Raw genomic sequence first — 26,863 nt, 5'->3', positions numbered from 1 at the left:
GAAATTTTAATCTATGAAGTGGCGACCACAATCTCCCGACATGAATCCAACAGAAAACTTGTGGAGTCATGTGAAATCGCAGTTGGAGAAATATGCAGTTCCTCCAAGTGGAATGAAGGAGTTGTGAGAGCGGCAACAGGGTGTATGGAATGATATTCCCCCGGAAATGATACGACGGTATACCCAAAATATGCCCAGACGCATAAAAGAGCTAAAAAAGTCCAAGGAGATGTGAACTCACTATTAAAAAAACATTAATAAAAATATTTCTTAAAAAAATAACCAGAGTGCAAAACTGTAACATTTGACTTTTTTTACAGTTTGGCGCGTCATTTTCTTTAACTGATATCAAATTGCTTTGAATTTTACTTAATAGTAGTAAATGATATAACCTACAAAACCAGAATAAGATCTTCAAAATCCGTGCATTAGAAAAAAAGTTACAGACCTTTGAAGTTGAAACAATGAAATCGTGTTACAGTTTTGCTCGTCAGTGTAAAATAAAATTTAATGATTTTGACGTTTATAAAGAAATATATTGAAGGTTCTTTCCAGTAGTCAATTGATGAAGTCTGAGTTGTCCCCTTTCTCATAGTAAGTTTTCGCGTTGTTTTTCGAAAGCCGCTCGTTGATGACTGTCTCTTCGCTTTCTTCTTATGTGTTTTGATGTTTCTGTTACTTTTCTTTACTGAATCTTGTTTACTTTTTCATATTTTCCCTCAAAAATACGCTATGACATATTAAGCTGCCAATAAATGGGGGTCGGTTTCGGACCATCACTTCGCGGTCGGTTTCGGACCACCACAACCTTTTCTAATTAACTGCTCGCCATTATCTAATGACGCAAAGAGCGATGTAATTCTAATAGCGTGAATGACAGCTAGGACTATCAACTATCAGAAAACCTTACCCTCCGATTTTTATGCGGAGAAAAAAAAACTTTAAAAATATTTAAGCTCAAGTTCAGTAAAGAAAAAAAACTGAATGTCAGAGGCGTTGAAACAAAACAAACGGAAAAATTGCAGTGAAACAAAAGAAGTCAAATTGGCTATCTATCTCCAAAATGTCTGTGTTATAACAGCTTTTCACTGAAGTTACCGACAATTCGGCTAGCATCGCCATCTCTGAGAAACATGGGGGGTCGGTATGGTACGACCGGTCGGTATGGGACCACTCTCCCCTAATAATAATTTTTTATTAATAATTATAAGTGCGGTTAGCACATAATAGCTCTTTGGATATGTTTAGGTCGGCTTCGTAAATCAAAGTGAGAAAATTCCTCGCTCACTCATTGGACACCAAATGCAAAACTACCTTGTTCATAGAAAACTTTTTTTAGTGAAAAGGAAAGGGGCTGTTTTTCTGCATTTTCCGGCAATCAACGAAGGTCCATTTCTTGCATCTTAGCTACTTCCCCCAACTTCTAACCAAAACAGGTGTTCTTGAGTTATAAATAGCGTAATTAACACGACTATATTTTATATAAATAGATAAATAAAATGTTTTTTCTTTTCCAGAGCTCGGTAGTTTATATTCATCGAATCAATAGTAGTCACCATCCCCCAAAAAAGATTACAGTTGCTGTGATGAAATAAAAACCCAAAATAGTTTTATTTATAATTTTAAAAAATTTTGAAGATCAACCTTTTTAGCTGCACATATATAAATTTAAATAGGAAAAATAATTAAGCAGAATATTTTTTATTTATACAGTACAAATAAAGTTTCGCTTTCAATATATTTATTCATTTACTTAAATAGCGAATTTGTTTGCTAGTCTAACCTTAATATACAAAGAGCACAAGGTATACATATTTAACATATTGTTTGATTTGAATTGTTTCTTGGGTTCAGCAAAAGATACATAAGTTGGTGCTCGCTTTGTAGTTTAAGCGAGAAAAAATCTTTTCTTATGTACGTTTGTATATATAGAGATTTCATGTATATATATATGTATATGTAGAATGTATATATATATATATATATATATATTGTATATATCTGTGTATGTAACAGACATTCATTTACACACAAAAATTGTTGTATTGGAGTTGTTTACGTTTGAGAAAAAAACCATCAAAAATGATTTTAATTTTTTCTTGAATGTCTCAGGTTTGTCTTTTATAAACTTAAATTGTACTTTTATGATTTTCTTGCTTGTGGGCTTATCTAGGCATTGTAAATGTGGTTTACCCAAATATTGAATTTGTTTGCCTTTCTCCTGTCTTTGTTCCGTTAGTTTCATAATTAAGAATGATTAGAAATTAAATTTTCTAAATAAATTTTTGTCTCTCTCTCTTTTGGGCTTAAAAACTAAATATTTGGAATTGGAGCGAAGGTTTTTTAATGTATAAAGCGTATAAAGGAGTATGCATGTGGTAACTTTAATTTTGACATATGTAAGTGTTAAAATAAGTATACATTTATGGAATAAACGAGAGCTTTGAGTTATTTTATTTTGTGTTTCTATTTAAATCGTCCCGTTGTTGTGCTGGGCATGAAATTTTTACTGATCTTACTTTTGTAAATGCCGACGGAGTCTTTAAAAGCGTGTTATTTAGGTCTGCTTTAGGGGTCTGCCTGCAGACGTTTTCTTTTAAGAAAAAATGCAACTTCTACGCTGACGGTAAATGTGAGGACTGAAAATGTGTACAAAGAATTTCGCTAAATTAAATATAAACCGTAGACAACGTAATAAAAGTTAAATGTAAGTTGCTTAATATAATTATATACGCTAAACGGTAGATGCTTCTTGGATGAAAGGCATTGGTTATTGGATTTGTCCTGTTTGATCGCTGGCAAAAATAAAACCACAACCATTAAACAATTTTGGCAGCTCTATATGCTGAAAATAAATATGTATATAAGGTAGCGTAAAATTAGACGCTTAACCAAAATTATTTAATTCGTTACAGAACCATAACTTTACAAGCTCATTAAAGGCGTTATTAGTCTTTTTGAAAATATAATTAAGGTAAAATATAGTTAAGGTAATTATGCGAGATTTTATACATTGAACTAAAACAGAGCCAACAATAATAAATTGCTTTTTGCGACGTGAACAGTGTTCTTAAACATTTTCGGGGATTTAGAAGGCGAAAATAATATTTTAATATTTCAAACTTGTTTCAGTTAATGGTTCTGAAGCAGCTTGAAACAGCCATTATACTCACAACTAATTAATAAACATGTACAAGTTAAAACAGCACAATTTGAGTAATTATTGATTCATGGGTGGCATGGGGCATACGGTACACTTAGTGCTATCCATAAAATTTGGCGGACCACCTGTTGAATAAAAGAAAAGAAGATTAATGAGTTACACACTTGTTATGTTTTTTTAAGGAAATCATGCTGAATAAATACTCCTAATCTCGGTAGCACCTATTTCGGAAAGACCTGACTCGACTCCCGCTTTGCATTTGTTCGGTGCTGAATCCCGATCTGGACCTGGAACTGGTTGCAGGAAGTCTGCTCAGTTCAGCTTACCGTGCATGTGGTTGAGGAGCCTCCTGCCAGTATTGCCTTGGTGGTAGCTGTAGAGATTGGCTAGGGGCGGTACATTGTACGGCGGTGGAGGCGGCGGTGGCATGGCCGAAGATTGCTGTTGTTGCTGAATCTGTGGAGGTGTGGGTGTGCTGGGTGGCGTGTTTGTGCTCTGACAGGGACTGTTTAGATTGCGGGTCACTGCGTTGTTCGATATTTGCTGCAGTAAGCGACAGTCGGCCGCCGTATAGACCGGGGGCGACAGCTCGTGGTACTGCAAGTAGTGATGTTGCTGTTGATGCACGTAGCCGCTGTCGCAGGACGATATGGAACCTGTTGGGTGTGAAAGTAGCGTAAAGAATTTGTCTTAAGTGGCGGCCATGAAACAGTTTCCTCCTTTCAGGACTTATTTCATACCACCACGTGGTGCTAGTGTGAGTGTTGTGTAGCAGAGTGTATGCGTGTAGAAAGCCGACGACCACCAACCCCATTCCAACCACCAAAAACTATGTTTTCAAATGCAAGCAGGGAACAGAGTCTAAAGCGCAACTAACAAAATGTATCTAATTGGTGACTAAGTTAAGGATTAAATTATTTTTGGGACTTTATGGCCAAGTACACTCAGAACTGAGCGTTTGCACCAATTTGGATTACTTCTTAAATCATAAATTAATTTATGTTATTGTTTTATTTTCGATTTAATATTGGTTTTAAATATAGTTTGCATAGTTTGAGCATACTTATCGTCTAGTTTTAGTATAAGCCAATAGTAATTTTTAGTCGGTTCAAATCTACGGTCTTAATGCCAGTTACTTACCGGAAGTTACGGATTTGCGCAATGGTAAATCGCGAAACGTAGTTACACTACTGCTCTCAAGGGAAAGATCTACCGAGGGTAATGGCGGTGGCGGTGCGGGAGTGTCCGAGTGCGATCGCTCGTGTATGGCGCGAGTGGGCAGTACATTGCCTGCGAATGTTGTAATAAAAAGATTAGAAAAGCAAACCTTCGGACAGAGCACCGGCTCTGTTTCAACCACCTACCTCCTGATGCCAGGCGTCGATGAGAGCAGGGACTAGGACTCGGCGTGCACTGGACATTGGCCACGGCAGCTGTTGCAGGCGATGTGGCTACTCCAGCCGATGGTGTGCTAAAATTATGCGCTCCATTCATGTGATGTAGCGGCGGAATCGCGGACTGAGGAAGAGCGGATCCGTGTCGCGGCACGAACGGCTGGTGGGGCCGGATCTTGGAGGACTCTGACAGCGATAGCATCTTCTTGACTGACTGCGGCGAAGCTGTGCCAAACTTGGGACCATTGTTGTGCATTTGTCGCCGCTGATAATCGCTTGTTGAACTCGTCGAACTAGTTGTGGAAAGGGTGGGCGAACTAGGGTGCCTCTTGCGCAACGAGAGGGAAGAGTTCGGTGCTGAGCTGGAGCTCGTATGCGAGTAAATGCTAAGTTGATCGCCGGCATTGGGGCAGGAACTGCCACCCCCGCCACCGCCGGAACTTCCACCACCACCTCCACTTCGATGAGAAGTGTTGCCGTGCGAGATGCTTCCTGAGTAGGTGGATCCGTGAGCCGGCTCGCATTCCAATGAGAATTTGTGCAAGAGGTCTTCGTCACTGAGTATTTTTAGGCTGTTGAGGTACGCCTTTACTCGGCGTACCATCTGCGCCTCCTCAAACATCTTCTTCGGATTGGGCGCTGCTGCTGATTTTTTGCGCCGCTTGATAGTTGCTTGGCCCGCATTGGCCGCGATTACCGTTCCTGCGGCAGCATTGCTTTGCGAGGCCGACATTTGATTTAGCGAAAAAAGGGCGTTGGAGGGAGACTGTCCTTTAAGCTCAAGGATTGACAGCAAATCGTAGGGGGAACTGCACATGTGCGTTAGTAGGCGTACCTCCTTGGCCAGCATCCGCAGCTTTTCAAAATTTATCAGGCCGTCCACTCTCGTATCATTGCCCAGGTGGATAAAGGTGAGATCCTTCTTGACGATCGGGTAGAACGGGATGATGGGATGCTGAGCCAGAAGTTCGGCGGACACTAGTTGCCGATACTTGCTCATATTGCGCGAAGGGTCCATTAGGTCCTGAAGGTCGTTGAACAACCTTTGGTACTTGGAAGGCAGTTTTTCCCACGTTTGACGCAGCCGGGAGACAGCTCCGTGTCCCAGGCCGGAGACGATTGCAAACATCGAGTTAAAGTTGCGGCACTCCTTGCAGTGGCGCGCAATTTTAATGAACTGTTTGACTATTTTCATGCGGCGCACAATGTTGTGCTCTGCGCAAATCTCACTCACCACCCAAAACATTTCGCGATTGACCAGCTCAGCGAATTTGCTGAGCATGGGCACTCCATAACGAGAGTGCAACTCGAACAGTTCATCCACATACTCGGTGGACTCAATTTGACGGAAGTTGGCAAAGTCCTGCAGAGTGAGTTGAATGGCCAGCTCGTATGCGTTTAGCTGCAAGAAGTGCACACTCGACTCGCGGACAAGTTCCAAAGCCAGTTCGTCTGGAACCAGCGGCTCAGTGCTATCGTTCAACTTGAGATAATAGCGAGCCGCAAAGCTAATTCTCTCCGCCAGGTTTTGCAGTTGATCGGGAAGTCGGCGTTGCTTTACCATCCCGCCGTCGCCTACACTTACTTCGCAGAGGGAAAAATTTGAGCTAGGGTCGTGTATTCCAAACTCCTGCAACGTCAACATCACCACCTCGTGGGCCGTCGTTTCCTTGTAGATGAGCACATACTTGCACGTTTGATCGGCTTTATACACCTTTAGCACGTGGTCCGGGTAGTCGGGCAGAAGGTGGGTTGAGTTGGTGGTCAGGGTACTTGCCGCCGATGGACGGTGGGTCTGGGCACCCAAATAGTTAATCTGCAGCCTGTCACCGTCACTGCCTCCAGCTTCACTGCCTCCTTCATAGTTGATGCTCGTTAAATCAGGATTCGATTGCGACTGGTAGAGTCGGCCACTTGCACTAGTTGCTGAGCCGTTTGTGGAAGACTGGGCAGAGCTGCTACCCGTGCCCACCGTAGACAGCTTTGACTTGGGCTCGTTGAGCAGGGCGTCCGAGGAATCGTTTAGGCTGCTACCGTGATGCTGTTTATTGAGCAAGTTCATCTTTGCCAGAGCCTTTTGTAATCGTCGCTTGGGAGCTAGAGTCATAAAACCACCTTTCGTATCCTGCTGATCTGAATTAGAGTTAGATCCAGATCCCGACCCCTTTTTGGCCGAGCTGTTGTTAACGCTTTGAAGGAGCTGCTGCATGAAATTCGAGGCCATGTTGCCAGTTCCAGTCACAGGCGGGGTTTGTGGCGGAGCGCAGTCCGGCTGGTCAAGAAGCATATCTACGGAACTGAGGCGTACCAAGTGCGCTGGATTTGTGGCGCTGATTGGTGACAGTTCATCGGTGGTGCTTTCTGAGCGACCGTGCAACTTGGCAATGTCATTTGCACAAATCCTGCGTGGGCTTCGCAAGCACTTGAAACTACCACTACCCCCTGAAATACTTCCGGAACCAACAGATCCACCGCCATTCTCAAGAGCCTGCATGATCTCCTTGAAACCGAGCAGATTGCTTTTCACACTTATGCTCAGGTGGGTGGTGCCCGTGAGGATCTCGAGGGCTCGCTTGCTTGTCACATGATCCAGCGAGTGTCCGTTTACCTCGTGAATCTGGTCGCCGCGCTTAAGCCCAGCATCCTGGGCCTTTGAACCAGGTTCAACGTGAGAAATGTATATTCCCACGGCTGCGTTTCCGGTGGCTACGGCTACTCCCCGAAGCTCGTAGCCGCCCACAATACGAAAATTGAGCGGTTCGTCACGAGAAGATCGGGTGAGGGTACAGCTACGCATTCGCGCTTTCGCCGCACAAGCTATGTGCAGAAGACGCAGTTGGCTTAGCAACTTTTTTCGCTCGAGCAGTGCTTCAAACACTTCTAGAAACTCCATCATTTCATGGTCCGCTTCAAAGTCGGTAAAATGGTTGTTCACCCACAGAAGCACGACGCGTGTGACGCGATCCCGCAGTTCCTGCGTCTTGTGCGAGTCCACCTGCTCCAGATCAAACCAATGCAGCAATTTGCAGGTCACTTCTTGTGGGTTTTGTATAAAGATGCGATGTGTAAGCAAAAAGTCCTCCACGTATGTGGGGTCCGTCATTGAGTTTTCTTCAACTAGCTGCTGAAGCAAACGCTCCGGAGTGCCACGGATAACGACGTGACCGCGTTTCAGGTTAAGTGAAGCCGCCGCTCCAGTTGCCGATCCGCCAGCAGAGTCTGTGCCTCCTCCTCCTATCGATCGCAACTCCGTGACCATGACCACAAACCCATTCTCGTCCTCATGCCGCCGTGTGTTCTCCTCACCTTGATGCTGGATACGGTAGTAGTCCGTCTGCGTAATGCACACAAACTGGCAGTCATCGCACTTGGTCCGCATTACACCTCGATGGTAAAGCTTGTCCATTGTGGGAAGAATGCCGAACGAGTCTCCCATCTGCAGTTCTTCGCGACTTCCGTTCGCATGCTCGATCTCCACGGACCCGTTTATGAGCACTGACCATGAGTCGAGCTCTTCACCGTCTGACATGACCACGGTACCGGCCTTGTCCACCACGGCAAACACCATAACGGAGCAGAGGGCTCGTCGCACTGCCAGTGTGATGTTTGTAAAAGCCTTTAGGCCCTGGGTGAACTCAAGCAACACTTCCACGTCCTCCTCACTCCGCTCCGCCGGATCCTTTTCCAGACAATCGCGTACTGCATCGCGCACAGTAAGACTCTAAATAAACGGGAAAAATGGAAATATTGTAATTTTTGTAAACATCTTAAAACACCGTTAGAAACGAATGTCATCGTATATCTTATATCTAGATCTCGAATAGTTATGCACGAAAAAAAGCCAAAATATGCATGCAAATATGCACGAAAAATAGCAAAATATGCTCAAGAATATGCATTCAAAAATACAATAAAATATGAAAGAATCATGCAAAAAATAGTCATAATATTTTGGAAAAGGCGGTTCTTTATTTAAAAGCTAAAGTTTTGCAACGCAGTTAAGGAGACACCTCAGACCCCATAAAGTATATATATTCTTGATCAGTATCACGAACAGAATCAAAATACGTCTGTTCGTCTGTCCTCCGGTCGGTTTCTATGTAAACTAGTCTCTCAGTTTTAAAGCTATCTCGCTGAAACTTTCCCAAAAGGTGTGTAGTTATTGCACGATGCATATAAGTCGGAACGGGTCGGATCGGCCGACTATATCGGATAGCTCCCATTCGAGGGAATGGAATAAAAAATTCTCAAGCCGTTGTTTTTGATCAGATCGACTTGATTTCTTTAAGATGGCGTTTTCGAACTGTTATTAAATTTCGGATTAAATTTGATTAAAATCGGATAACTCTATCATATAGCTGCCATAAGAAAGATCAAAAAATATATATAGAATTAATGGAAATAAATTGATAACATCGTTGTTTTTTATCCCACGAGCATGATTTTTTGAATATCAAGTTTTTTAACAGCTCTTATATTGAGAAAAAGTTTCATAAAAATCGGACAACTATATCTTATAGCTGCCATGGGAAAGATCGAAAAATCTATATATCGGAAATAAAATTATAACATCGTTGTTTTTCATCAGACAAGTATGATTTTTGGAATATAGAGTTTTCTTACGACTCTTGAATTACGAATTAAATTTGATAAAAATCGGAAAACTATATCATATAGCTCCCATATGAACTATAGTCGAAAATATGGAAAATGAATAGAAAAATCGTCTTAGCTTCGATGTTGTTTAGCCTTTATGCATTTTGATGACTGCAAGGGTATATGAGCTTCGGCTTTCCGAAGCTAGTTTCCTTTCTTGTTTTTAATTCTTTTTGCAGTTGATATTATTTTTGTTTTAGGAAACTTTTAGCATCCAAAAATTGTTTGCAAGACAAGGGAAAAAGTTTAAAAAGTATTGTATCATTCAAACGGCATTTAAATTACTTTTCCATTGATACCAAAAGTTAAACGAAGCAAGTTCAAGTTTCGAGTATATTTCACTTTTATTTTGTGAAAATACTTTTGACCACCCTTGTATATATATATCGGATTATATTATCGTTCAGACATACAGCTATAATTCCTTACTTTTATATATATAATTTGATCGAACATCAGCAAGGGATCTCAAGATCTTGGATATATACTACTTACATCCATGCTTTCCGCTAAGTCCTCCTCGTCGGAGTCCACGACGGACTCCACCAGGCCAGACAGATCGATCTCCTCGGCCTCCAGCGACGAGGCGTAGTTCGAGGCCATTGTATCGCTGCCACTGTACGCTGAACTGGTATCACTGGAGTGCGAGCCTCGGTTGCATTTTTGGTGCAGCTCCGGTCGGTTGATTGCCAACGAGCTGCCCACCACCGATCCTGTGCTGGCTATGCTTGTAGGTGGATACTGTGGGGGAAAGGTCTTATTGATTTACAGTACAACAAACAAATCTGAGCGCACTCACATGATGTCTGATATGGTGATACGGATCCATGGGGCGCAACTTTCGCTATGGATGCTGCCTATAACAGCATGCCAACTTTACGCCGTCATATGTGATATGTGAAAATTTTCGATCTCAGATTTACCTGGAAAGTAAACGAAAATCTGAAATAGTCTCCAAATTGGTAACATTCTGCTTGGTTTGGGACTCATTAAGCAAAGAGTCAATTGTAGCAGAAATTTAAAACAGTTTTAAAGTGAAAAACTGTAATATAAAATATTGTAAACATTTCTATTGCAAAAAGAAAGAGATCAATTACATTTGTATACCCTTTCAGAGGGTACTTCAGTAAAATGTTTGCAACGCAGTAAAAGACACTTCAGAACTCGTAAAGAATATATATTCCTTATCAGCATCCCGATCTGAATCGAATTAGACCTGCACGCCTGTCTGTTATTTTATAACACGATTTATAATAATTTATTGAGTATCAAAATTTTAACTTAATTTAATCATGACAATTAATCAGGACAAATGTATCAGATAGGTGCCGTATTGAAGATCGACAAATCCATGTTAAATTTATGGAACAAAAACTGATGTTTTTTTATACAATAATGACTTTTTTCTATACATATAAAGTTTTTTGTATTTTATATGGGGGGTATATGAAAAAAAACAACATTTTTTTGATCAGCATCATCACAAAAAGCTTATGCTGTAACCATTGTAGTTATAATAGCAAAATAAATTATAATCTTTATAAAGTCTCTCAAAATGTTGACCAATTCACAATTTTATTCTCTAAAATCTTAGTACCTATGTAAATGCAAAGGTTCGAAATCTCTCGATAAAACAAAGCAAAATTGCTGTGAGATTTTGTTGGTCAATTCTTATTCGGTGTTTGTTTGGCAGCGCAGGTAGCTTTTGTTGTCCGTACTAGCACACTTTCATTTTTCGCCACAACAAACACAATGCTGCCAATAAATTAAGTTAAACAAAAACAAGCGGACACACAAGCGTGTGGGACCCAAAGCTGGTCCTGTACATGAGAGCGACCGATTTGTGGTGTGGGTGCTCGAGTTACGCTGCGTGTATGCGTGAGGGGGCGAGCGACACAGAAAAATAATAACAAAAACGAAACAAAAATTGTAGGCGACGACTTCCGCTCGCTGGATAAGCCATTTACATTAATAAGAGCGTTGCAAAATCAGCGTTGTAAATAAAAAACACTTTGCACCGCTCACACATACTCAAACGAACACCAGCATCTCACACAGACATCGAATATGGGCGTGTTTGTACAGTTGAATGATTTTGTGGGCCTATAGCCCTTGGGAAGTGCAATTGTTGATTATACGCACTTTTTATAGCTGTCACAATGCCTTTTTTGCGTACACCTTTGCATAAAGAGATTCAGGCAGCGTTTGTGTGTATTGGTATTGTACTGCGCATTGTTGGAATTTCTTTCACTCACACACAAATCCTGCCTAGAAAAAGATGACGCTTTCTTTTATAATCCGCTTTTAGCAATGTGTCTTTGGTTTTCTAATATCATTTTGCATTTCAACTATAAATATTTTAATAGACGGTGCTTTTTTAATTAAGAAAAAATTAAGTAGATGAAAACTAAAACTCCGACGCGTCTTACAGTGTGACCACAAACAACTTACAGCAAAATCGCAGGCTGCTTGATTTGGTATTATTCGGTATTAGTGTATACCTTTTCACCCTCGAAACCTAGCGAGTACACCTTCCTATCATAGCGAAGACATTAGCTTATTTTAGCACGTTCACCAGCCACAGCTTGCCGCGAAATTAGATATGTTATAAAAATCACGTTTTACGTTAATTCTGAAATGTTTCTATTGCAGCTTTACGATATATGATCTTAACGAAAACACTTCTTAATTTCTGAAATTAAATAACAACTGTGCATGTACGTTAATCAACAAGGAAGGTTAAACAATTTTTTTATAAATGTTCTGATATATTTTTTTTATTATTTAAAAATATATATACTGTCCAATGTACATAACCTAGGCAATTTAATTATTTAGACGTTCGATTTGAACAGATTTTTTTTTTTTAATTATTGTTTGATTTTAAGCTACATTAGAAATACAGTTTTTTTTATAGGAATTTGTAACCTATGTTTTGTACAAAAACTAGTGCTTAAAACCGCCCAGGGGCCCAAGGGCTATAATTTTTTTTTTCAGCAAAATGAGTAATTTTATTTTATTGAGCTTAATTAAATGTGATTGTTCAACTTTTAAAGAGTGTTAGAAAAACAATTATTAAAAAATATTTAGAAATAAGCCTGTGGCGGTTTATCTTCCGAAGCGCCAAAAAAAAAAAAAAAAGTGTTTTTTTTTTTGTTTATTTAAAATGCGGGATTCCAAACTCGAATACCCCCTTGAGCGCGCCGTTAAATATGCTGAAGGGAGCGCTATGGTTTAAGCCTGTATGTCGGCAGTCGGCGAGAGAAGTTTGGAATTCGGAAACGAATAACTGTTTTGTGTGTGGTGAGTTGTGGATTCTGTCTTACGGGTGTACAGGGTCCGCCTCTCGCTAGTCTGCCTCGGGAATGTTGTTTGGACATATTCGCAGACTAGCACATATTATTTTTTGTAAGACCAGAATTGGGAGTGCAGATAAAATTACACAGCGGGAAAAAAACATATGGAAAATGTGCTAATTTTCAGACGTTTCTTCATTCAAGCGGAAGGGCAAAAACCTCCTTCACCGCTTACATTTATTCCATCTCTCCTTTCAAAATACGCGGGGGTGACACACAAAAGTAAGGTTCCACTGGTCCACTGGTTTTTGCCCCGCATTCAACAGCCAATGATCCACAAAGAAACCTCCTTCACCCCTTACTTTTGTGTGTCAACCCATGTTTTTGAATTAGATTTTTAGTTTTAATTAAAAAATAAATTTGATTTGTTTTAAAAACCTTTTACGAGGACAGCAACCATAAATAAACAAACAAAAAAATTATTTTGTTCCTTTTGCTTAGTGCGTCTTCCGGGTATAACGAAGAAAAATCGTCGGTGCCTTGAAAGTCGCTATAACCGGATTCTACTATATTATTATAAATCTGTTTTTCAGGTGGGTAATTACCTACCTTCAAAATTTTTAAGTGGATAGTACTACCTATAGCCGGCCCTGCTTCAATTTTCTTACACGTAACCCACTTGTTTTGTTTACTGACAACGGACGCACTGCTTACACGTGGGATGAATAAGAACAATTGAATACTTCTTGATTTGCGAAAACCAGTAGTGCATTTACTGCAAACACGAAGACGACCTAGAATTGAAGACATTTACTTTTGGACATTGGAACAACTCTTGTTTGCGAGTTATTTTCAAGATGTTTGAAAACAAGCAGTGCGTAGACATTTTCCTTTTGACATTAAAACACTTCTTAATTTGCGAGTTTTGGTTTTATTAATTTTAATTTTTTAATTAATTATTTTTAATAATTAATTTTTTTAATTTTTAATTTTAGATTCTAACATTCTTAGAGAATTGGGCAGCAACGGGGAACTTTGAAAGGGGAAAGGTTCCATCTGTCCACCGCATTTCTAATCCAGTTGTTTTAGCTAGAATTTATGTAATTAGCTATCTCGTTAAAGCCAACCTTAACTCATTTCTTAAAGTATACTTTTAGGGGGAATTAAACAATCCAGTCATTACAGGAGCCGTCAAAAAAATTTGTCGAAAGAATAATCAAAAAACAAGAAAGGAAGCTTATATACCCTTGCAGACATTAAAGAGTATAACTAAATACATAAAGGCTAAACAACAACAAAGCTATGACGATTTTTCTATTCATTTTCCATATTTTCGACTATTGTCGACTCTTTTGAGTAAATCTGGATCGTTGACGTCAGTGAACAGCAAAAAATCGTTGAGCATGCAAAACACTAATAACCTTCACGTCTCTTAAAACCAAACAAAAAATGCCATTCCCTATGAAATTTCGAACAGATGTTTGTAAAGAATGTACCAGCATAACGAAACCAAAAGATTGATAATCGAAAATACGTTGGCCGTGCAATTTGAAACGTCTCTTGACTTTTTGAACACACCCCTTATATGTATGTACACTACCTCCACTGAGAGACTAGTTTGCATAGTAATAGACTGACAGACAGCCAAGATCTACTAAGATAATCTAGATTCTAGCACAAATATTCTTGTTGGGGTCTTACGTGTTTAACGCCACCTAGTAGCCATTGGAAGAATAGTCTGTGGCAGCAAAGCGCCATCTAGGGTTAGTGTCCGAGAGCAGATAACAAGCATCTGCTCTCGGCCACTAACCCTAGATGGCGCTTTGCTGCCAGTGGAGATAGTTTAACAGCCATGACATAAGTTTGATCTTTTTTTTTTAAATTTATTTTTGTAAGGTCGGACGCAGACACCATATTGGACTTAGTGAACTAAAACGATTATAAATCATTTACCTTATATATTCTTGACTTTACGGCCCAAAACTCCGATAACTTAAGAACAAACCAAAGAGTAGAGAGCCGGCTTTCTAAATACAACTATATTTGAAACCCAGTCCCCTGTGTAGCTTAAAATGTTTTTTTATGGTTTCTTTGACGAACAAAAATGAGTCCACTGCAAATATCCGTGCTAGGTCGCTACTATTGGTTTACACGAAGGGGTTTTTGGGCTGAATTAGTCTTAGACTGCTATTCAAGCCCTGACTTTATTAACTTTTCTTGCTTTTTATTCACAACTGTAAATACATTTTTTATACACATTTAAGCAATTCTGTTTTTTGTTTTTTCTTCTTCATTAAGCTTACTGCAGTAAAAATTAAATTTTTAGTTCCTTACATTTCACATGATTGTACCTTACGATTCTTTTCTCATGTTTCTACGTTGGGCGTATTTTTTAGATTTTCCGGTAGCCGGTTTTTACTTAATTAATGGATTCAAGATTATAATTCCAAAAATCATGTTTTTAAATAAAAAAACGACTTGAATTTAATTCAAACTTATTAGAATTGGAGGGTTATAATTTAAAGCTGTCATCGGATCGATAGAAGAATTCAAAGGAAATTAAAAGGAAAATCGCATTGAGCCCAAAATAACAAAAAACTGCCAAACACCAAAATAGAATATTCATTAAAAATTCACATAATTTGAAAATAACTTTATAGTGCACCGAATTGATAAATTTAAAGTAATTGGACTCACAATAAAAAGCCTAGTTTCCATACATTTTTAATGAGTCAAGTAGTTTTATAGACTTAAGTTATATTTGCAAGGGTATATAAGCGTCGGCTTAGCCAAAGCTAGCTTTCTTTTTGTTCTTAGTAACGTTCTTAAAGTCGAATTAATACCTAAATTGACATTGACCATGATGGTATTGGTGTAAATATTGTTAGTTACGAAGAAACCTTTTCCTAGAGAATTCCTAGAAGAAAAACCAAAAATTTTAGTATGCATTCAGACTCATAAAACAAAACGAAAAAACATGGATACAGCACAGCACTGCTTAAGTTAAGTAAATTTTTATTTGATATGCGATTAATTGACTTTTCTATAGGGTATATTTAAAAATAAATGCCTATTTTAGCCTAAGATTGTGACTCGAAGAAATTCGACTTGCAGAAATACAAAGCATTTTTGTCACAATTGTTTTTGTCTTTCTTTGCTTTAGTAGTTATTGTCAAATCATATAAAGGCTTTAAATTGTTTGTGTCTTAATTTCGTAGCGAAAGAGATTCATTTAGAATAGGGGGTCAGCATCGGCAGGTGGAGATTTTAACATGTTTATAAATATAGATTTAATTCGATTTGTCCTTTTAAATATGTAAAGCAGAAATGATTCGATAGATAGCGTTCAGGTGGTGGAGCAATAGGTACACATATGTCAATATGTTCTCATTTGTTGATACCACTAAATATTCTATTTAATAGAATGCTCAGTATCATTTACACTTTAACTCCTCTTTAGTATTTAAGATATATTGATTGATTATTTTCTTAAAATTAAGTATTATACATTTCTTCAATACCTGCATCGTTTTGGACACACAGATTAAGTACAAACATTTTAATTTGTCAAATTCAGGGTTTACGAACAAAGAGTTTTTTAAACCTCTCCAACAACTTAAAATGTTTTTCATTACAAAGAGTTTTGCTAAAAGTTATGAGTTGTCTTTATTAACCTAATAGTAATACGAAAAATGAAGGTAAGAGTATGTTTTTATAGATCGGACTGTTCAATACATATGTGTCTGAGTCACTGGCTTAAAACCTAAATTCTTCCGCTGCAGATACAAATGAATCTCTCGGAAATTGGGTCGACTCGACTCGTCGCGCTGCCAGCACTCGCACATGAGATCGTAAATTTCCCGCGGACAGTTGAGAGGCATTGGCAAAAGCTCCTGGAAGAAGAAGTTAGAAGGGGTCATAAGTGCAGGATCAAATTGGGCGTATTTGTGTCTCAACTTACGTGCATTTTATAGTCGCGGTAGATGTGCTCAATGTTTTTGATAACACTTTGGTTTGTCATATGTTCGTATGGTTGTTCCCTGGCGAAAGTTAATATTTCCCAAAGCGCCACAGCAAAAGACCACACATCCGATTTTGTTGTAAACTTTCCCTGTAAATAAGTTTGGTATATAATATATTTTTAAACAAACAACGACGGGTACCAAGAAAGGAAGATAACTTTGACGATACGAAGTTTATAAAATAACTGGACTCATTACAAATCTATAGTGAAGGATGTTTGATACCGTCTTTATTACAATCTTACAAATCTTTACTTGGCCAATTTGTCAGTCCTTACTTGTTGGGTCGGTTGAACTTTGTTCCTTTAGTTTATAATCGCTACGTCTCATATTTTTCGCGTTTTAATTTTTATAGATTTTCTTTCTTACATTGCGCCCAAATACGTACGATGCACCATATCCATGCACGACTGAGATATGGAGCCTGAATTGGCACCACCTACCTCGGATACAGTGCCGCGATTTGCATGTAGGGCATTGCCGCAGGTGGCTGCATTGTCTTGGTCCGCTAAGGTTCCTGGTCTAAGTTGGCGCATTGGCTTAGGTTCCTGCATTGGGTAAGGCTTGGCTAACGGACTTAGAGGGGCATCGCGGCGTAATAGTTGTAGAAGTAAGTGGGCGTGGCACAAAATTAAGCAAACTTGCGTACGAACAACGAGTATCAACATACATAACATATGTAATCTCAATGTTCTAGCTCTTGAAGATTCCGAGATCTAGACGGACATACGGATGTTCATATGGACGGACAAACAGATATAAATCAACTAACCTGATGACCCTGATCAAATATGTAAATGCTTATTTCAACTGCCATATGAAAGGTCAAAAAATCTATACAAAACGTTAGAACAAAAAATACCGAAAATCATGTTTTTATGATAAGCAAGAAATGAAGCTAGCTTCGTCTTGCCTTGCAGCTAAATGATATAGTTATCCGATTTTTATAAATTTTTTTTCGATTTAAGGGTTATTCAAAAACTTGATTTTCCAAAAATCACGCTTGTATGATAAAAAACAACGATGTTATTATTTTTATTATAAATGCCGCTAGCGAGACCAAACCGCCCACTGTGAGATGGACAGACGTATTTTGATTCTGATCGTGATGCTGATCAAGAATAAATACACTTAATGGGGTCTAAGGTGTCTTCTTCACTGCGTTGCAAGCTTCTGACTGAAATTGTAATACCTTCTGAAAGGGTAAACAAATAACTACGCTATAGATTTTTTGTTTTAGGTATTTTAAAGAAGCTAGCTTCCATTTTTGTTTATCAACAAAAATATTCGAGAAAACCAAATGTCTCCCTTTGGTGCTTAGTTATCGGTTGCTAAGTTGCAAACATGTTCTGTTTTAACATTCTTAGTTTTTTGTTAAAAGCACTATTATTTTATTGAGAGTGATATTCAAGTAATGAATGTAATATGTTCTCAGAAATTTTTATCTGATAGTTAGGAATTTGACTAAAGCTTCTACTTTCTTTTCTATTAGCGTGCCATTTTATAAAATGCATACTCTTAAGTGTAGCACGATAGAAATATTAACATCTTTTAAAATTGTTTGCTATTTTCTAAGTTCTTGTTTAACCCAACTCTTTAGCACGTACAAATTTTTAAGTACATATGTTTATTTGACCAAATCGGTGCCCGACGAATGGAATGCAATCTTACCAATATCACACTCTCCCAAGCCATCCAACGAATGGGCATGGGTTGCGATGGTCTTTCGGTCGAGCCTTCAAGCTGGAAATAGTCCGAGGTATAGGCCGATCGATTTATTACCGTTCCGATTGTACAGACTTTAACGCTGAGTTCTGGCCCAATAATGCAGCTTCTGAAAGAGAACAAAGAGCAAAACCCAGCTTTAGCGGACATTGAAAACGTAAAATCAAAAAGGAAGCTAGCTTTTGCTAGCCAAATCTTATTTACATTTATTCTTTATCTACATTTTGGGCAATTACAAATCTATAGTAGCAAGATGTTCTTCAGCTGCTAGTCCTATCTTACCTTTACATAAATAACTTTTTGTAATATCTATTATCGTAGCAAATTAGATAAATATATAGGGCTTTCGTTTACTCGTAAACTTTGCCATTTCCTTTTTTGCAAAAGAGATTTGATAAACATCGTTTAGCTTTTCAGACACGATTATCGAGATTCTAGGGCTCAAGGTGGTACGGATCGGACATGTATCCGTGCTCTCAAGTGACTGGGTACCGGATGCCGGATGCATAATTGTCCAATTTCATCCTCAGTAGCTGGATCCCGTGTGTCAAGCTAAATGGGGAGGAAAACTTGGAGAATCCAGGCTTTGTCAACTTTACGTGGGAGGACGTGGGAGTCTTTGACGATATTTCTAAAGAAGCGATGCAAACATTGGAACTGTGGACTGTGCCATGGCATACAACTAACCAGAGTCTATTTTTAAGTCTTAAGATAGAGCATCAATTTAAGAAATGCCACTCCAGGCACCCTGTCTTATTTTGGGAACTCTGCAACACCTCGGGCGCCAACAAAGCTGCAACACGCTGATCATGTTCTCTCATCTTGGTCAAATCAAAACACTGAAATCTCTACTACTCGATTCGGTCTGCACGCAGTATATAAGTCGGAACGGGCCGGATCGACCGACTATATCGGATAGCTACCACACGAGAGAATGAAATATAAAATTCTCACGCCGTTGTTTTAGATCAGATCGACTTGATTTCTTCCAGATGGCGTTTTCTAACTACTAATGAATTTCGGATTAAATATTATAAAACCGGATACATCTATTATATAGCTGCCATAGGAAAGGCAAAAAAGGTATATATATAAATAATGGAAAAAGAATTATAACGTCTTTAAAATCGAAATACTATATCATATAGCTCCCATAGAAAGATCGAAAAATCTATATAGAAATAACGGAAATAAAATGATACCATCGTTGTTTTTCATCCGCCAATCATGATTTTGGAATATAGAGTTTTCAAATGAGTCTTGGAATTTCAAATTAAATTACATCAAAATCGGACAACTATATCATATAGCAGTCATATGAACAATAGTAATATGGAAAATTAATAGAAAAATCGTCATAGCTTCGATGTTGTTTATCATTTATTTATTTTGTTTGACATATTTGATGACTGCAAGGGTATATAAGCTTCGGCTTGCCGAAACTAGCTTCCTTTCTTGTTCTTTCGCTGTTTTTCATGACATGAAAACCCCTACAAGCCGCAACATTCCATGGCGCAGATTTGATGGCACAGCCAATTGGTTTGATAATTTATATTTAGGTAATAGGCACGACAAGTGACACCTGTAGTTTTAATGCACACAATTTGTTAGTGTAATGTTTTGAGGGCACTTAAAAAAAATATATAAAAATATAATAATATAATAAAACACATATATAAAAAAATATAATCGTGGAACAAAATTAAACAACGTTGGGATACCCTTGCAGAGTGTATTATAATTTCAGTCAGAAGTTTTTAACGCAGTAAAGAAGACACCATAGACCCAATCAAGTAAATATATAATACTATAATATATTCTTGATCATGCTGATCGAAAACATCTAGTTCGATTCAGATCGTGATGCTGGTCAAGAACTGCGTTGCAAACTTTTGACTTTATTTATATTACTCTCAGTTATAACTCATTTCAAACAAGTCCTCATAAAGTACGAATAGTTTCCTTGTGTAATATGATATGTATCTCAGTTGGGAGTTAAGTTTCCCTCATGAAGGGGGTCTGACACGTGCCAATGTCACCGTCAATGGAATTCTAAGCAGAGTGATGGAAATCCTAGTCTATTTAACTACTTATTACAGCAACAACTCCCAATTCAAGCAGGTCCTCCCCTCAAGCATGCTTATTGAAAACTAAACCTATCACTCAAGTCGCCCTCCCTAAATTAAATATCAAAATCTATAGTTCACCGAAATCGGAAACGGTTGTCTTGTCGAGGGGTGCATCTTTCCCTTCAATATTCATTTTCCGGCCCTTTCCATGCTGTTTGCTTTCGGGCTTAACGCATTACATTTCAAGACAACCACTTCGCCCATAGTTCTCCGAGATTACACTTCCATTGTTATTTGACGGGAACTCATATCCTTTTCAATATCGGAGGATAGGAAATTGTACATGTCATATCAGAACGCTATGTGAAATTTCCGCAAACTTCAGGTCAAGAGATTCCTGAAATGTGGCAACAAACTGTACTGTTTTTCATAGTTAATTAGTTAGTCAAAGAGTAATTGCCGACAACTATATTAATGCAAAAACAAAAAAAGATTTTTTTCCCAAAAAAATGTTTATATAGAACTAAATACGAACTCTTTACTTTGCAAATAATCATTTTACATACAATTGCTTTTTGCATACAAGTACATATGTTATTTTTAAAGGTGTAATCTACCGAAATATGAAAAATTGATTCTTTTCAATTTCACACTAGTTGTGCCCCATAAGGAGTTGTCAAAGAGGTCTTGAAAAATGTCCATGATTTCACGGGGGTGTCCCTCCCTCCAGGGATTAGGGCGCTATTATTATTGGCGAAGCTTAGCGAATGATGCAACACATTTAATGGTGAAGCTCGTGGCAAATGACTAGGTCGCCAAATGGGACACTATGCCCTCCAATGGGGGCCTCATAAGAGTCCCACACAGCCTTCCAGAAGCTATATATAGATTTTCTTGGACCCAGAAACGATTGTGACCCGCAATGGGTCGCAGTTCAAATCAAAAGTGTTTCAGAAATTGCTCGGAAAACACAGACATTCTCATACGGTTACAGTGTAGCGGGTTAATCCATAATTGCTCCGTTAATATTTGTTCGGAGCAGACCGCCGGCACCTAATCTGGTGCGCAGTCAACAACTGCTCCAGCGGCAAGAAAGGAAGGCTCGGCCGAATATTCACGTTGCGAAGGTATCTCTGCATTTGGTGGGACCAGTTCGGTGTTATTTATTATGAGCTGTTGAAACCGAGCGAAACCATTACTGCATGAAAACGCTCGGCCTCACGTTGCCAAACCTGTTTAAACCTACTGGGGAACGCTCAAATGGCAAGCCCTACCCCACCTGCCGTATCCCCATAAATTGGCCTGGCTGATCAGCAGTTCAACTCATATGAAGACATCAGAAAATGGCTTGACTCGTAGATATCGAAAAAACAGCGAGAACTAAGTTGCGCACCTAATAATTAATTCACTTCGCAACCAAGTTTTATTACTATTCATCTAGTAAATAGTTAATAGTTCGCTTTTAAAATTCAAATAACGAAAAAAAGTGCAAAATCTGCCTGAACAAAATTTTTCGCATACTTGCTTCTAATTTTGAAGCATTGACACAATTTGATCGATCTGGCCAGATTTTTCTTCAAAAGCACCGTTATTATTATATTATCCTCTAAATGGCATGAGCAAACATTTAAAAGAAAATAGCGTCGAAGTAAATTCTTTTTAACCATTTGACGACAAAATGAGCGGAAAACAAAACGAAACTACCGAATCGGAGCGAAAAATTATTTTGTAGCGTTTTGAGGGCGCTTCGTCCTTGAAAAGTGCTAAGCCCACAGGACGTCCCAAGGCTTTAAGCGGTCGGGAGCGGGCTAACATACATATTAAAAAAAGTGAAAGTGAACCCAAAAATTTCATCAACAAAGATAGCACCTGAGGCGAAAGAGCAGTTTGGGAAAGATGTTCACCCATAACAAAAGTAAAAAAAAAATAAGCGATTGGATTATGCAACGACGGTCGCCGAACTGTAAGGAGAAAGCCTAATACTGAACTCCGAAAAGAAAACCTTGCAATGACAGTAAAGCATAGTGGTGAAGGTGTCATGGTGTGGGGCTGCATGTCCGCTGCTGGGGTTGGCGAGTTGGAATTTATTGAAGGAATCATGGACAAGAAATATTAGGTAATACTTCGGAATTTTGACTCCAGCTATATTTAAGGCCCAAAAAAACTTGCGCACCAAATCAAGGGTTTTTTCATAAGATAATAACCCCCTTAGGAAGACTGAAGGTTTTTTACCTTGGAAAATGGAAATTTTCTCGAAAATCAGCCGAAAACTCTTACAAGCATTTCTGCGCTAGGGGAGATTTTAGTTTCCGGGGCGCCAAGATTTGAGGACATATTTTGGGTAATTGTCCCAAAATAAACACTTTTTAATAAATACAATTTTTCGATTTCTCGCACCGTTTACGAGATATCGAGCCTTAAATTTCCGATAATAGTCAGGGCTGGTAGCGGGCGAAAATACTTATTCCACATATTTTTCGTGGAACTTTCAATATTTGCGGTACTTTTGGCCGAAGACAGACACTTAAATTTATTTTTTTCAGTGTTTAGCTAAGTGCGCGCGCACTTATGCATTGATACACATGCTTTATTTTTTAAGGTAACTGTTATAAAAAAAAATTCCGCCAATTTTCAGTTTTTAGCTTAGTTTTTATACTCTTGCAGAGCAAAAGGGTATTATAATTTCAGTCAGAAGTTTGCAACGCAGTGAAGGAGACACCTCAGACCCCATAAAGTACATATATATATTCTTATTCAGCATCACGAGTAGAATCCGAATACGTCTGTACGTCTGTCCGTCTGTCTGTTTCCGCGCAAACTAGTCTTTCAGTTTAAAGCTATCTTGATGAAACTTTCCCAAAAGGTGTGTAGTTATTGCACGCAGTATATAAGTCGGAACGGGCCGGATCGGCCGACTATATCGGATAGCTCCCATACGAGGGAATGAAATGAAAAATTCTCACGCCGTTGTTTTTGATCAGTGTTTAGCTAATAAGCTTTTTTATTAGCTGTGGAAATTAAAGAATTAACAAAATTTTGAGTTCGATTTATGCGAGAGCAGCGATTTTATTTCGACGAAAATGAGTTACAAAAATGTTCCGTGAGATCGAAAGGAAGAATACAATTGAATTAAGACGCGGATCAGCCGATTGCTGACCCAAAGTATAAACCAACAAGTAACGAGAGAGAGCGAACAGAAAGATAAAGTGAGAGAGAGAGCGATGGTAATAATGCAGATAAGCTAAGAGCTAGCATTAAGAGAATCTAAATATCTGCTGCGGCTGGATGACCCGACATACTCCCCCGTTGGAAGCTTGGCTTTCAACAGCATCTTTAAGGGGCAGCAGACACAGCCACTTCTTCGGAGGTATGTTTTCGTCCTTGACCAGCACCACGTCACCGACAACCAGGCCAGGCTTCGGGGTGCGCCATTTGGAGCGCTGCTGCAGTAGCGTCAGATATTCCTTCTTCCATCGGGTCCAGAGGACTTGCTGCAAGTAGGCCACACGTTGCCATCCATCCAATCGTTCCGTCTTCCTCCCCCCAATAGGCCAATACTGGGATCGAGTTATGCAGAATAGGGCCCGAGGTTTTGTGTGCTGACTACGCTCATGAAAGTGAGTAATGACGGCGGCAGTGACAGGATGGCTCCGTGGCAATATGACTGGATGGCGGCCATTGCAGGACCTTTCGACGATCATCAAGGCGATCTAAGCTATTCTCCTTACTAACGCGAGGTACAGCAAGGGGCGAGATTAATGAAGAGCCATTGGAGACGCCATATCCTCCGGAAACAACCCATCCCAGTCGAGTCTTTTGAAGAAGCGGTAATCCAGGTGCGAGCTTAATTTGTCCAACGCACAACAGCTCGTAAAACAAACTGGCTCCAATCAAAAGATCCACACGCTGAGGGATATAAAATGTAGGGTCAGCTAATTTAATGTTTTGCGGTATTTTCCAGCTGCTGGTGTCCACATTACAACTAGGCTGTAGCTCAGTTATATTGGGGGCAATAACTGCGGTTAGGTTCACCGTGTAATCAGACGTTCGGGACTGTATCGCAATATTAACTGAGTGACCATTTGTAACAAAGCTCGAATCACCGATTCCAGTAACAGATGCCGAGGACTTTATCTTCTTTGTTTGAAGCTGATCTGCAAAGCGTGATGTTATTAGATGCAGTTGAGAGCCCGAATCAAGAAGGACTCGACATGGAACGAAAACTCCAGACCGATTTTTTACGAGAACGGTGGCAGTGGCTAGGAGCACATTGTCAGTACTGAAATCCTGAGCAATAAGAGCAGTGGATGTGGAAGGTACGGCAGATGGTTCTACGACAGCATTGAGGGAGACAGCGGCAAGAGCTTCTGGAAGCTGTGATCCTGCCTGTGGAGAAGCTGAGGCTAAATTTCCCAAGTGAAGGAGGGTGTGGTGTTTAGCTCCGCATGTACGACAATTGCTGGAATTGCACTGCCTCAATTGATGCCCTATCTTAAGGCAGTTTATGCAAAGAGAGAGCCTCTTTACTTCTTGAAGCCGATTTGCAGGGGGCAGGGCATTCAAATCTTGGCAGTAATGAATGGAGTGACCAGAAGCATTGCAGAACGAACAAATCCAAGGGTTAATATTTGTGGCAACAAAAGCGGATCTACGAGAATTAGACGTTCCGTTGTTTCCCACCTGATTGCCAGACGCGTAGCTTGCCATGGCGAAATCCATAGTCTCCAATGTTCTGCATCGCTGCTCCAAAAATGATGCCATGGATTCCCACGTCGGAATTAGATTGACGAATGCTGGATCCTCTAACCGCTCTTCCCATTTGGCCTGGCTCGCAGGATCTAGCTTTTGCAGCAGTATTTGGACGATGATGCATCCTGCGATTTGTTCAGTCGTGCCCAATCCCTTTAGAGCACGAATATGAGCGTTGAATTTATCTGACAGATCACGAAGCGTCGAGACGGAACCACTCTGCACTGCCTTAAGCCCCAGGATCTCAGTAATGTGTGCCTGAAAAACCAAACGACGATTATCAAATCGGTTTTGCAATAAGTCCAAAGCAACAGAATAATTGCCATCCGAAATTTCCAGCGAGCGGATGGTTTCCAACGCAGAATCCCTCAGGCATGAACGTAGATGCTGCAGCTTTTCTATGTTGGTCAGGTCAGGATGACTGTCTATGATGGATGTAAACATGGAATAAAAATCTGCCCAATTCGCATAACCTCCAGCGAATTTCGGAAGTTCAAGAGCGGGAAGTGGAATCGCTCGGCGAGTTTGTCGCTGCTGATGGCCGGAAAGACCGGGCGTATTACCATCAGCAAAAGTTGAATGTTGTAATTGCGAGGAGCGCTTCGTGATCTCCGATCGAACCGTCGACTTCAGAACTACGATGACATCATCAAATTTCTCCTCCAATTCACTTCCAATTTCCTCAAAATCCAACTCTTCGAGCTCGTTGAGAACCCTTTTAAATGCCGTTTGAAGTTCCTCGATAAGTTCCAACCTCACATGAAGGCCAGAATCGTCAAAAGAATTCAAAGCCGAACTTGAAAGAGATTCCATTAACCGCTCCACTCTATTAAACATTGAAGTTGCCTTGCGCTTCAGAAATGTCACCCTGTTTGAATTGCCATTGTCGGTGACGCTTACCGAATTTTCTAGTGACATATTAAGCAACAACAACAACAACAATAAATGCAGCAGTTTCGGCGGGCAATTTTGGCTTCAGCGGGAAGATGAACGCAAAAAGGGAATAACGAAAAATGTATATCGCCTTATGTACGAGTTTGTGTAACAATTTGTTTATTTGCACAAATCAATTAATATATGTATATACATTAATATTGTTTAGGGCAGGCAAACGCACAATTCAGCTGCAACTCGGCGGGCAAAATTCGGCTTCAGCGGGAAGATGAGCGCAAAGAAAAATAACGAAAATCTGGTCTATATACCGCCTTATGTACAAGCTTGTGTTATGTTATTTGCACAAATCAACTTATACGAATTTATTTTGTTTATGGCCGGCCAACGCACAACGAAGCTGCAGCACCGATTAAAAGAGATATGCAGCTGGTAAAATAAATTAATTCTTGTGAATTGCACTGGGTATTTTTATGCACAAATCACGTCGGGGTCACCAATGTTTAGCTAATAAGCTTTTTTATTAGCTGTGGAAATTAAAGAATTAACAAAATTTTGAGTTCGATTTATGCGAGAGCAGCGATTTTATTTCGACGAAAATGAGTTACAAAAATGTTCCGTGTGATCGAAAGGAAGAATACAATTGAATTAAGACGCGGATCAGCCGATTGCTGACCCAAAGTATAAACCAACAAGTAACGAGAGAGAGCGAACAGAAAGATAAAGTGAGAGAGAGAGCGATGGTAATAATGCAGATAAGCTAAGAGCTAGCATTAAGAGAATCTAAATATCTGCTGCGGCTGGATGACCCGACAATCAGATCGACTTGAATTCTTCAAGATGGCGTTTTCGAACTGTTATTGAATTTCGGATTAAATTTGATCAAAATCGGATAACT

General features: G+C 39.4%; 2 protein-coding genes across 5 annotated transcripts in view; both read right to left on the bottom strand.

Moving 5' to 3' along the window:
* Positions 1–1,685: 1,685 nt before the first annotated feature.
* LOC108093002 (rap guanine nucleotide exchange factor 2) lies at positions 1,686–11,650 on the bottom strand. Of its 4 annotated transcripts, none has more exons than XM_017192901.1 (8): positions 11,356–11,650; positions 10,013–10,136; positions 9,709–9,954; positions 4,528–8,278; positions 4,304–4,453; positions 3,490–3,819; positions 3,174–3,288; positions 1,686–2,845 (listed from the first exon to the last, which is right to left on the bottom strand). In XM_017192901.1, exons 2-7 carry the CDS (start codon positions 10,040–10,042, stop codon positions 3,221–3,223), a joined length of 4,575 nt encoding a protein of 1,524 aa, XP_017048390.1. In that variant the 5' UTR covers positions 10,043–10,136; positions 11,356–11,650; the 3' UTR covers positions 1,686–2,845; positions 3,174–3,220. The 4 variants fall into 4 exon arrangements, with proteins under 4 accessions (XP_017048390.1, XP_017048392.1, XP_017048391.1 ...); XM_017192903.1 differs by having other exon boundaries at positions 1,686–2,795; XM_017192902.1 differs by having other exon boundaries at positions 11,469–11,650.
* Positions 11,651–14,608: 2,958 nt separating this feature from the next.
* Positions 14,609–26,863, bottom strand: part of LOC108101656 (discoidin domain-containing receptor 2) — a 147,244-nt gene continuing 134,989 nt past the window's right edge. The window contains exons 9-11 of the mRNA XM_043208768.1: positions 18,203–18,365; positions 16,471–16,620; positions 14,609–16,402 (exon numbers count right to left, since the gene is read on the bottom strand). Coding sequence (XP_043064703.1) covers positions 16,238–16,402; positions 16,471–16,620; positions 18,203–18,365 — 478 coding nt within the window. The 3' untranslated portion in view covers positions 14,609–16,237. The remainder of the gene's footprint in view (positions 16,403–16,470; positions 16,621–18,202; positions 18,366–26,863) is intronic.

Source organism: Drosophila ficusphila, unplaced genomic scaffold (genome assembly GCF_018152265.1).
Source record: "Drosophila ficusphila isolate 14025-0441.05 unplaced genomic scaffold, ASM1815226v1 contig_636, whole genome shotgun sequence".
In the NCBI taxonomy this organism is placed as follows: Eukaryota; Metazoa; Arthropoda; class Insecta; order Diptera; family Drosophilidae; genus Drosophila; species Drosophila ficusphila.
The sequence above is the reverse complement of the archived record's forward strand: the minus strand, read 5'-3'. Positions and strand labels throughout refer to the sequence as shown.

Bases quoted from the DNA above. Each gene is read 5' to 3' on its own strand.
- LOC108093002 (XM_017192901.1), bottom strand. From the start codon at position 10,042: ATGGATCCGTATCACCATATCAGACATCAT. The intron at 4,454-4,527 runs GTAGGTGGTTGA...CAACATTCGCAG, and splicing joins TCGACGCCTGGCATCAGGAG to GCAATGTACTGCCCACTCGC. The intron at 3,289-3,489 runs GTAAGCTGAACT...TTTATTCAACAG, and splicing joins GCTCCTCAACCACATGCACG to GTGGTCCGCCAAATTTTATG.